At 42.6% G+C, this 11,946-nt stretch overlaps 1 protein-coding gene across 1 annotated transcript; it reads right to left on the bottom strand.

The window, feature by feature from the left end:
- Nucleotides 1-4,656: 4,656 nt before the first annotated feature.
- Nucleotides 4,657-9,785, bottom strand: LOC138604955 (neuronal pentraxin-1-like). The gene is made up of 5 exons (XM_069676996.1): nt 9,308-9,785; nt 8,668-8,875; nt 7,661-7,902; nt 7,111-7,290; nt 4,657-5,996 (listed from the first exon to the last, which is right to left on the bottom strand). Exons 1-5 carry the CDS (start codon nt 9,734-9,736, stop codon nt 5,775-5,777), a joined length of 1,281 nt encoding a protein of 426 aa, XP_069533097.1. The 5' UTR covers nt 9,737-9,785; the 3' UTR covers nt 4,657-5,774.
- Nucleotides 9,786-11,946: the final 2,161 nt, after the last annotated feature.

The raw sequence follows: 11,946 nt of genomic DNA, 5'->3' as shown, positions 1-11,946 counted from the left end.
TAAAAATAAACTTGTCAGAAAAATGAACACTTGGACGTGAATCAGCATGATAAGAACTAACTATGATGACAGAAACCATGTTGGAGAAAATGTATTTGGCGTGTATTTTGATTTTATAGTTTGACTCATGTCCCATCTGTTAACATGGAGGAAGCAGGCTTTATGACCTATACTGCAGCCAGTCAGCAGGGAGCACTCGAAATATTTTGGCTTCACTGTTAGGGAGCTGTCATGTTGTCCATCTTTTTATACAGTCTTTGGTATAAAGGCTCAGTCTTCGATGTGACGGCCCCGGGTTCAACTCCCACCCTCAGCCCCTTGCCACGATGAATTGATAATGTTGAATTAAGTGTTAAGTGTAAACTTCTTGATGATTTTGGGGAAGCTTCTTTGGGGATTCGCCGTAGCATCTGGGCAAGACGAACCCCCTCAGGGCCATACGGTTAGGAGGACAGAAAGAGAGAAAGAGAGAGACAGAGAGACAGAGCGAAGAGCGAAAGGGGAGGAAAGGGGTGGGTTTGAATTTATGAAAATGCTGGAAGAGGCATGATTGATGTGTCGTCCTGCTGCTGAAACTTTGCTATATAGCATCACCATAGAAGGCCAAAAGACAAAATGATCTATATTGACTTTTAAAGAGCCAATATGCTACTAACATGCATGCTTATGAACAACTACTGAATATGTATACCTTAATATTAGGGTATATAGGTATAGCGTTACCTAAAGTAACAGCAACTTATTTTATAACTTCATGATTTGTGGCAATAATGCTTCGGTTGCAATTCACCCTAAAAATAAGAAGTGGTCAAATGTTGTGATAGTCGTGTCTATCACAGTAACTGTGTGATTTAGGTTACAACAAAGTACCTGCACTACATGGAACATAGTTAACACATTATATTACACTGCAGGGCACAAATAAAAGTATACACATTGAGAGAGAGCCATTTCCTAGTTTCAGCTTCATATTGAGCCTTACATATGAGATTGGTGTAGATCTTCTAACTCTCAGCAAGAAAAAAGGCAAGCGTATTTCCCAAACTGTGGTATTTTCTTTCTGCACTGCTCTGACATAATGTGATAAGAGAAAGGATATGGTAGGTATCCTCTCTCTTATCTCTGAATATGAAGTTTTTAGCCATGCGAGCAGCCTGACTATAAGGATTTAAATACCAGTCAGTCTGTGGGTCGGACGGTCGGTCGGTCCACAACTTTGGCAGATGCTGAACAGCGACTCATCAGGCTCCGGGCCAATCAGATTTTGGTGGTTCCTTGACTTCTCATCTAGCATCCCCAAGTGGTTGACAATTTCTAGCAATTTATATTAAAATGATCAATAACTACTGCTTGAATTTCTTTTTAATTTCTCACAGACATCATGGCCCCCAAAAGGATTGATTGTAACAACTTAAATGAGATTTTCCATCTCAGGCATCATAAAGTCAAAATTTGTCTTTGTCTATTATTTTTCTTTGTGAGTCATCAACTAGAAATGACATTTCTGTTGGTCTCAGTCATATGCCACTACTTTGTTACTTTAGTAATGTTAACATGCTATCATAAGGTTGTGAACATGATAAACAGTATCCGTGCTGCACTTTTTTGCATATTTGCATGCTTATGTTAGCATTTAGCTCAAAGCACCACTTTGCAGACGTACAGTCTCACCGAACTGCTTGCAGGGCTAAAACCCCGAGTCATGCTGAAAACTTTACCACAAGATGTAAGATGAAGTCTTTAAAAAATTAAGTAGGACACCTCCTCCTAATCTCCACCATGAATGTAGCATCTGTTTACATTGCCAAGTGAGGAGGCGCCCCAGAATATGTGCTCTGCCAGCAAAACGTTATGTAATGTACTGTACCTGAGAAGCAGAAACAAGCTTTCAGAAGTTGCTGTGTAATAACTGTCCTTCAGTCCTGTTGCCTTCTTGGTGCTTAGGAGCAATCTATTTGTATTGTTCTGGCTTTATATGTCAGAAAAGTGACAGACACCCAAAGAAAGAATTCATCTTGTATTGCTGTTGTCAGATTTGTCATGTAAGAGGCGGCCTAATCTCTGCGTCTCACGTATTCAAGGTGTAAGATCATCCTTTGGGCCACCTGGATCTATTTCTGTCCCCATTACATTCTGCACAAAGCAGTGTCTGGAGCACAAATGCAATTGCGTTGCAGCAACATATTCTGTCAGGGCTTAGCAGCATTACCCTGACAGGGTATTAGCTGAGTGTAGTCAGCAGAGTGATTATGACTGTGTGTCCATTGACGGGCGCTGTGTGTGGCAGCGTCAAACGTCGAGGCAGGCTTATATGGCCGGGTTTCATCTGCATACCTAAAGCCTCAGACAGTTTTCACCCTGCCGTCACGGAATAACCTGCTGCTCTAATAGTGTTAATATCATAAGTGGATTTCTTTTTCATGTGGTTAAAACATCTTTAGACTTTAGAGTGCACTTTTTATTCAAGCCTTTCTGATCCATCCTCAATTTGGTTTTTCTACAATGAGAGCCACTTCAGCCAGTCATCTGTCAGCTGTCCTGGTATTTTCTATAAATGTAATTGGCTGATAAACCTCTTGTGTTTCAGGATCCATCTGCTAACGTGGCTAAGGGACAAATGAAATGGTTTTCTGCCCTGTGTGTGTGTGTGTGTGTGTGTGTGTGCCTGCGTGTGTTTCATGCTGCTACAGGAATTTGCTCGGTGTTAATGCCCTGTCATTCTTTTAAAAGGCTCTTGACCCTGGCTGCTGTCTGCTGTGCATCATGGGAGTTTAAGGTAATGCAGATTCTCCCTCAGATAAGGAAAATCCACCGCCATGTCAAGCTTCACACCAGAATATATTATACATACACCTTCGCAAGGAACCACAAGTCAGTGCTCAATAAATGAATTCATGCGCTAGCCACGCTGAGGAGGGGAACTTTTAAAATCGCTGAAAATTGCAGTTTCAAACACCGGAAACAGTTTTCTTACAATGACTGAAACAATCTGAAGTGTCTGCTGATGTTTGACGGATAAAAGTTTTTGTTTTGATGAAAGTCTGTGTGTGGGCAGTTGAATTAGCTGTATTGTTTTAATTAACCATTGAAGAGTAAAAGCTGAATGTGGGTGAATTGACTGTTGAAGTTTACCTTTTTAAAGCAGCTGAACTGTAATTGGAAGCGTTGAAAAAGCAGCTGAAATGTTGGTCAAACAATGAAAATTAGAAATTTCTGTGGAAGTTACACCACCAAATATTTGTGAAGGGAGACACTATACAGTAAATATTGAAGTATCTGTGGGGAGGTTACAATGACAGTCAGTCAGTTGGTGTCAGTTTACACGGACTAAATCGACATGAGGTTGCACTAACAACAGAGGGCACTTTGGGAGGAGGTAAAAGTAGACATAGAAGATAATGCTATATGGGCCAACTTGTTCATTTGTGATGACATTTTCAGCTGTTACTGAAACTTTAAAGATATACAGTTAAACACTGTGGTCAGAACTATCTGACACTTCTGCTGCGCTTATTTATAGAGCTGGACAGTGACTTAAACACCTTCAGCCTACAAGCTACGGGCATGTTTGCTCTTTGTACATGGAAATCTGAATCACCTGACCTGTTCTCCACTTTTAACTGTCACCCTGCATCCCCCATACACAACAAGACTTGACAGTTTTGCTTAACACAATTGAATTGTATGTAATGTGGCACAGGGTTATTCTACCCTGAACTTATTAAAAACAAGCGTAGTTGAAATGTCAGCTGCTAACTGACAAATTCACCTTTTGTACCTGCAGTTTACGTGTCACTTTAATATCAGGCTCAGGATTTTCTTTGTTTTAAGTTAAGGCCCTGCACTGTGGGTAATTTAGTTATCAGTTTGTATGTGTACACTCCTAAAGAAAGCACATGAAAGCTAGTCCACTAAGTCAAACAAGACAAAAGTAGTAGAACAGAAAGCTTACGAGGACCTTCATCTACAGTCTAAATCTAAAATACAACTTTATATTATGACAAAATCTAATGCAAGCTGTATTACCTCTGACATGATGAATATTTGAAGACCTAGAGCTTTCTTAATGAAGGAAACAGCTGCCTCTCTGTGGAAAAATATCTCATCTAATAGCAGAAAAACAAATGGTGTTACTCTGATGTATTGCCTTCGACACTTGATGCTTGAGTACGAGATTAAGTGTCTAATTTAAATGCAGGAAGCGTCAACAGTCACATCTCTTTTATGCAAATGTTTGGTGCTCCAGCAACAGGTCCTCCGAGTGACCTGAGAATGAAAGTCGAGCTTAAAGTGCTTTAGTTTGAGTTCAGGCTGGACTCTCTTGAAGCGGGCAATGAAAGGCTGATATGACGAAGCACTTTTTTCTCCTCCGGCAGCCTGGCTGTCTTTAGTGCAGGCACGGCATCTCACAGCACTGTGAGTGGGTTATATCTGCAGTCAGCTTAAAAAGACTGGTTGCACGCAATCAGCCTCACTGTGACCTTCACTGACTTTGTACTTTTCACATATGTGTCAATCATCTCCCTTCTTTACTGATAGAAGTAAGTGTTGCACATGTGATCAGTGACTCTTAATCCTGCAAACATTCGCTGTGTCACCGCCCCTCCCGCCTTCCCTCACCTCCTGATGCACATAACCAAAGGCAGGAATGCACTGTGACATTAAGTATCACAATTTTATTACAAAAATTAAATTCTTCATCTCTCAGTTTTGCCATGCTTGGAGCATATAACAATACAGTAAAAAACCCAGACCCAGAGAAGATAGTAAAGCAGATTTCAACAATGCTTTCACAGCACTCTGTCATTCATGCTGTTACTATACAAATACTGTAACATTCCTAATACAGAGTAGTACAAACACCTGCCAAAACACGTCATGTCAGATAACAAACTGTAAGTAAAGTACATTTACCAGAGAAACAAGAAACTCAACCCAGCTCAGAAAAGAAAAACAGAAACCAATAAACATTGAAATTGCAACTTATAACGTACTGAATGTGCTGAATATTTGAACCAGCCCAAGGCACCCAGGCTTTGTAGCAATGTTGGCAAGTTAACGACATTCTTACAGAAACACTTGAAGCGAACAACGATTACAAATTGACTTGTACCACAGTCTGACTTTGCAGCGTCCTTCAACATACCCTCCTCTCCTGGCGATCTCTTCGTCAGTCACAGTGCAAGTTCCGGAGGGGGCGGGGCAGAATGAAGGAGGAGGGGAGGTGTGTGTGTGTGTGTGTGTGTGTGTGTGTGTGTGTGAGTGTGTGTGTGAGTGTGTGTGTGTGCGTGCGTGTGTGGAGGGGGGTCGCAGGGAGCTGTAACGTGCCAGACATCACTTCACAGCGCCAAACACTGACAGGAATTGGATGGACAGCGTAATCTCCCACTCTCCGGAGGGGAAGGGGGCGGGAATGGTTATGTAATTCCTCTCTTGGATTGTGAATTGTCCGAACATAAGGCGCAGATTGCCAGCTGCCAGTCCAAGACGAAATAAGCCAAACGAAAAAAGCTCAGGTGTGCTTTCAACTGAACGTCCAAGAAAAAAAAGAAGAAACAGATACCAATACTTTCTCACTGAGGTTTCCAAGACGATTTTTTTTTGTTCCCTCAAGATGAAAAGTGCTGTTTTGCACATAAATACCTAAGAATGATAGAAATCCCAGATTGAAGCTTACCAATAACTCAAATAGTCTCTAACAAACGTCAAATGAAGACAAGAACGACAAAAGCTCAGAAATACAGAGAGGCCTCTCTTTAACGGTCAGATGCAGTTCAGTTGTGCGAACGGCAAGGCTCGAATGTCCATTTGGTCGCTCCTCCAAATATTTCGATGTTGCTCTCCGTCCAGGAGAAGACGTTTCCAGCCGGCGCTTTGCTGTTGCAGGTCGCCAAGTTGTAGATCTCTGCAATAGAAAGTTTCCTGTTCCAGATATTTAAGTTCGCCAACTCTCCGACGTAAGCTTGTGTCGCGTCGAAGCCTCCTCCCAACGTGTCCTGTGCAAGAAAGCAGAGTGTTAATTATCAGTGCACAGCAAAGCTTTAATGAAGTGTCAGCAATTATCAGGAAAGGATTCACTAGAACAAGGGATTTGTGCAAAGGACTATATATATGTTTTAGGTCACAAGTCGATCATTAAGATAATTTTTTGTATTTTTGCCTTTATTTACAGCGCAGCTGAAGAGAGACAGGAAACGAGGGGAGCAGAGAGTGGGGGATGACATGTACCAAATGACCAGCAGGCCGGGAGGCTAACCTGCGATCAGTGCGTCGAGGACTGTAGCCTCTGTACACGGGCCGCCTGCTCTCCCAACTGAGCTAAACCAGCACCCCAAGGTCACAAGTCTTACACTTTAAAAATGCTAAAATATTGTTTTAGATGCAAATGAGTAACTCCAGTCTGTAAACTGTACTTGTGTAAGCAGGAATATCCAGATTTAATCAACAGCATAAGTAGAAGAGGACAAAAGTTTAAGAGTCTCTTCATAGTGGGGCTGCAACTAAACTAACAATTGTTTTCATTGCAGACTTATGTGCTGATTATTTTCACATTTTAATGGCCTATAAATTGTCAAAAAGATTTGAAAAATGCTTGTAACAAACTCCCAGAGCCAAAGTTACTTCTTCAAGTTGCTCCAATAACCCAAACAGTCCAAACACACCTCATTTACTGTCATGAATGACGACTCAAATCCTCACATACTGTATGTTAGAACCAGGGGTTTGGTATTTTTATCTCTATCTATTTACTATCAAAAAAGTTGCTTATCATTTACATTGGCTCAACCAGCAGTTGCAGTTCTACTTCATAGTGGGTGTGTCTGATTTTCTGTTTAAAATACTCATATCATCTTTCCCTGCCAAAATTCAGGCCAATTTAATGAAGCACTGTTTTTTCAAATGATGGGATGATAAATTACACACTAATGCGACTTGAAAGAATTATTTGGGCACCTCTTCAAATGGCTCCACAATCTCATTTAATAAATATTCACGCCTTTAATCTTTGACCAGAATTAAATGCATATAACTGTGTCAGGATTATTTCCAAATATGTGATGCTATTAAAGTGCAGGAATTTAACGCAGTGATCTGAAAATGAATCTCCACCTGCTCTTGTCCCAGGACCAGCACTCCCTCCGGTTTGATGGGGTGGTATGGTGCCAGATTCTCCCCACTGCCCCGCATCACTCCGTCCTGGAAGGCTTCCCACATCCCGTCACGGGTGGTCCACGTGATGCACAGGTGATGCCATTTCCCGTCATTGATGAGGAACGGCAGCTTCGCGACCTGCAGCAGAGACGTTACATTAGTCGTGTCTTTCTCTCTCTTAACAATCTCTCTTTCCCACTTTGTAGCAGAGTCAGTCCCCGCCTGAAAACTTCCACACCTTCTTTCCTCCTTCTGAATCCTGAATCACTTCCCCTCTCACACTTTTTTCTTCTATAAAAAGGCTTTCTATTGCCCACCTTCGCACCTGTTTCTATCCCAATTGTAAGGTTACTCTGACTCATCCAAGCACAAAGTTGCCTACGAAGATTTTTTCCTCCTCTTGCCCCCTCTAAGTTGCATGTTGACATATGTTCTGCATATTAACAGAATTGTTGTAAATGCAATAAGCCCTGTGATTACAGTCTTTACCTATAGTAATTGAAGTTACCTTGTCATTGATGAGAATCTCCATGGGGTTGTTCCCCCACTCGATCAGCACCAGCTCGTTGGACTGACCCGGTACAGCGTAGGAGAAGGGCGTCCCCACCCCAGGGGAGGCGTTGGACTTGATCCACAGACACACGCTGAAGGAGTACATCTCAGGAAGGCTCCTCTTGGCTTTGGCATACATGTAGTTTGTTCTCAGGGGGAAGGTGAGCTGGAATTTATCCGTCGGCCTGGTGTCTTTACCTGCACATGAAATGTCACACATTATATATGAGATTCAGGTTTTTTAATACATAGTTAAAATTGATCAGCATTTTGTTTTAGAGATTAAGAGGAGGGTGCACCTTCATAAACACATATTTTTACAGACATGAACTTATGATGAACGTTATAAGAGATGGTCAGAGCCTCCTTTCATGGAAGGAAATTAAAGCTTGTCTGAAAATTTCAAAGATTGTTATGCAATAAGAAAATTATGCAGCCTCATCTTAAATAGGAAACTCTGTTTCTACAAGGATTCTCTCTCTCTGTTGCCTGTGGCTTCATCTCCTCCCTCTCCCTCTCCCTTAAAAACAAAACTCGCACGCGCATTTGCACGTGTAGAAAAGCCGAACAAGCCTCAAAAACGCGCCAGCGCGAGGCGCACCCTGCAAAGTTTCTGTGCTTCTGACCTCTGCGGAAACATTGCCCTCTGTTTTTAGGCTCATGTGCGCGCTTGACAGACAGGCTCTGGCTGGGAGTAACAGAGAATCAGCGAAGCAAAAGTGCAAACAGGTCTTGAGATATGCAAAGCAATGCAGCTCTCCTCTCCTCCCTCACACTATCTGTGCGCAACGTGACGGTTGCGGCACTGCAGACGGCTCCACGTAAGTGCTGCTAGACCATTGAAGGTTTCTTTTTCTTACAAAGAATGAGAAGCACTTGAGCTTTAAAACAATTCAATTGACTCTTTATCTCGTTTAGACCTCCCGAAGAGCCACTTTCATTGTGCTTAAAATCCACACGCACCTTTCTCCAGGTCTGTGATCCGATGGTGCAGAGAGGTGAGCGTGGACTCCACTCTGTTCCGCTGCTCGGTGTCGTTCCTGGAGCCCGGTTTGGTCTCCTCTAACGTGTTGACCCGGGACAGGACCTGCTTCTCCATGTCGTCTATCTTGTTTTGCAGCAGGTCTTTCAGGCTGTTCGCCTGCGAGGTGTTGTTGCCTCGGCTGTACTGCTGCAGCGGACAGAGGGACACAGACACTGGGTTAAAAGAGGACAGGGGACACTTTCTCTGTTGTTAAACTCCCTGAAACATGTTCCCTCTGCTCTGTGAGAGGGTTTCAGCATCCCCCTAACCCTGTTCTTTACTATCTTATTGTTTATTTGTTTGTTTGTCTATTTATTTGTTTGTTTGTTTGTTTGTTCTGCGTCACATTATTCAAAAAGCAGCCACAATGCACACTTGATTTACTTTACATGACGATTGACTCGGACATACAAGAGGAATATAAACTAAAACTCATGTGGCTCCCAGCAGAGACTGCACAAAGCGACACAGTACTGCAGCGGTGTATAAGAGGCTTACCCCTCATTCTAATTAATAACACGGGAGGCTAATTTAATTAACTTTTGACCTGATCCGCGCTGCTGTTCTCTGTTTGCCTACCTCTAGATTCTCCAGTCTCTGTTTCAGGGTCTGTAAAGTCTGACCCAGCTGGGCCAGAGTGTCCGTAGTGCCCCGGGATACATCCCCCATAGTATTCTTTGACCCCGGCCGTCTCCCGCCGGGTCCCGCCGCCGGGAGGCTCTGGCTCTCGCAGCGGCTCAACTTGGACGTTAGTTCCCTGATTGTCTCCTTTTGGTTCATAATGGTCTCCTTCTGCTGCAGCACGGTCTCCCGCAGCTGCATGACCGTGGTCTTCAGGTCCTCCGCTGGCCCGCTGTTCTGCATCGTGGCCGTGCACAAGTCCATATCCTTGGGCACCGACGTGCAAATAAACTGCGTCTGTCCGAAGTCTTGTGCGGAGCTCTCCACAACAACCAGGCAAGAAAGTAGAAAAAGTTTCCACGAGAATCCGTCCATGTTTCCAGTCATGCACCGCGGCTCAGTGAGTGAGTGTGTGAGGTTTCAGCACCACGGAGCTGTCCACTGAAGCTGTGAGCTTTGCTGTCTGTGTGCAGTTTATATAGCGGACATAACGCAGCGCAGATTCACCGCATCACTGAGGGGAGGCAGCGGGTTCTGCTCTACCTACTGAGTCCAGCCCCTTATTTAAGGTCGTCCTCGCTGTTTTCAGAGCTCCACGCAGCCCTGTTCTTCGGTAGCAGAAAGCGCCCACACTGTGTAGTAAAAGGAAAATGTGCTACTAGATCAGCAGACATGAAATGGTCACGACGTGGACTATTTACACGATTATATGACTTGTTTTGATCCTTCCTTTGACTTTATCAGCAGTGGTGGAAGAGAGATGAAATTATTTTATTACTTCTTTTGTCCTACTTTTTGAAATTAAAAGGACTCCTGAGTTGATAATAGTTAACTATCCAATGTGTAGGCTAATATATTGGAGCTGATAATACTTTACTACTTTAATTAAAAATAAATAGCAAGATATAAAAGGATAGCGAGTAACTATTCGGTCGAATAAAGGGGAATAAATATTGAATACAATAGACTTTATTTCTCAAATGTTAATTTGTTTAAAGAACTTAAAATAGAAATTGGCTCATTTTAAAAAATAATTTCAAAGTACCTAAAGCAACACTATGTGTAGGCCTATTGGCTACATGTATATATCTTTTTTAAAAAGAACAATTCCTGTCTCATAAGCCATACAAAATTCATAATTCATGAGGAATGCATTGTTCCCTTCTTCACTTCAATACTATACTCCAGCCACTGTGCTGATATGTGCTGTATGAACTATATATATAGTGACGAATTTCAGCTAACATTAGCAAAGTAAAGGAAGCCTAAATACTGCTACTAACCTACGTCAGTTCGGCCTATATGACTTCATGACTCGTGCCACTGATAAAATGTTATTTACCATTTTATCAAGAGCTACAGCGCTTAAACGAGTTACCGTCCACCACTGGACTCACTTTATTTTAACCCTCAGAAGCGCGCGACAGAAGCATCATGTGTTGAAATTATCGGTCCACCTTAAATGAAAGGCGCTCCTCATCTCCTCCACACAGAGGAGAGTATCCCACGGTCGGAGTCCCCACTCCCCAACACCACCTCCTCCTCTTCCTCCTTTTTTCTGTCGCTCTTTCTCTCTCTCTCTCTCTCTCTCTCTCTCTCTGGCACGCGCTCTCACACCTAATCGTGAATCACGCCGGATAATGCTGTTCACATTGTTTGCCTTTCAATCAGGACAGGCTTCTGTACAACGGGTTAGGCTAATCTCATACTTCTTTTAATGTACAGAGCCCTCAATGCTTCTGAGTGCAGCAGTGTAAAGAAACAAAGACAGAGTTAATTGTTAAAGGAGAACAATGTCTGTAAATCCGCACAAAGCCTGGTAAAGATGCTCTGGGCTCCTCGGATGTGTTTTTAGCAGTCATGTTAAACCCCACCAAAACAAAAGCAGGGCGCTAAAATGAGGGAGACGTGTTTCCAAATGATTAAACACAGCTACCCCCGAGCCTCTCGCTTTGATAAATAAGATACACTGAGAGGGAAGAGCTCTTACATGAATCAACTAATCACGAGTGAAAGCAGTGACGTGGGAGCTGCGTGGAAACAGCTTGACCCAAAGTAAACTTCATATGAACCTCAGCTACATTTTAAGAAATAACCGTGTTGGGTGAGGAGAAGGCAAAAAGCTGACAGAAACTAATGTGATTCTGTAAAAGCAGATTTTTCTCACATCGCCTACTTCCAAGGCACAAGGAGAAGGGAAAAGTCTGAAGAAAACAAGTTGCTGGAGATTTTAAGTTTTCAAAAACAAATAGTTAATCATCATCACATCTCAGGGTATTTCCTGATCTTTAATATTCACACCTTTTGTGAAAGAGTTGATAGTTTTACTCTTTATTAAGCCTTTAAAACAACCTGTCCAATGATCCAATATAAGTATTGCTAATGACAATAGAAAACATATAACTTGGTTATGAACCACTACTATAATATCTGGCTATATGTTGGTTTTTGCAGCAAAATTTGAGGCCTCTTTCCTTTTCAACCCAACGTCCCAATTGGAAGGTTGGTGGTTGCATCCCTGACTGCTACAGTCACATGTCAGTGTGTCCTTGGGCAAGACACTGAACCCCAAATTCCCGGCATAGCCATCGGTATGA

This window comes from Semicossyphus pulcher, unplaced genomic scaffold (genome assembly GCF_022749685.1).
Source record: "Semicossyphus pulcher isolate SPU_LCO1_2020_fin unplaced genomic scaffold, fSemPul1.0.p SCAF_27, whole genome shotgun sequence".
Lineage (NCBI taxonomy): Eukaryota > Metazoa > Chordata > Actinopteri > Labriformes > Labridae > Semicossyphus > Semicossyphus pulcher.
The sequence above is the reverse complement of the archived record's forward strand: the minus strand, read 5'-3'. Positions and strand labels throughout refer to the sequence as shown.

Bases quoted from the DNA above. Each gene is read 5' to 3' on its own strand.
- LOC138604955 (XM_069676996.1), bottom strand. From the start codon at position 9,736: ATGACTGGAAACATGGACGGATTCTCGTGGAAACTTTTTCTACTTTCT. The intron at 7,903-8,667 runs GTGCGTGTGGAT...TTTCATGTGCAG, and splicing joins GATCACAGACCTGGAGAAAG to GTAAAGACACCAGGCCGACG. The intron at 7,291-7,660 runs GTAACTTCAATT...TCTCTGCTGCAG, and splicing joins AGATTCTCATCAATGACAAG to GTCGCGAAGCTGCCGTTCCT.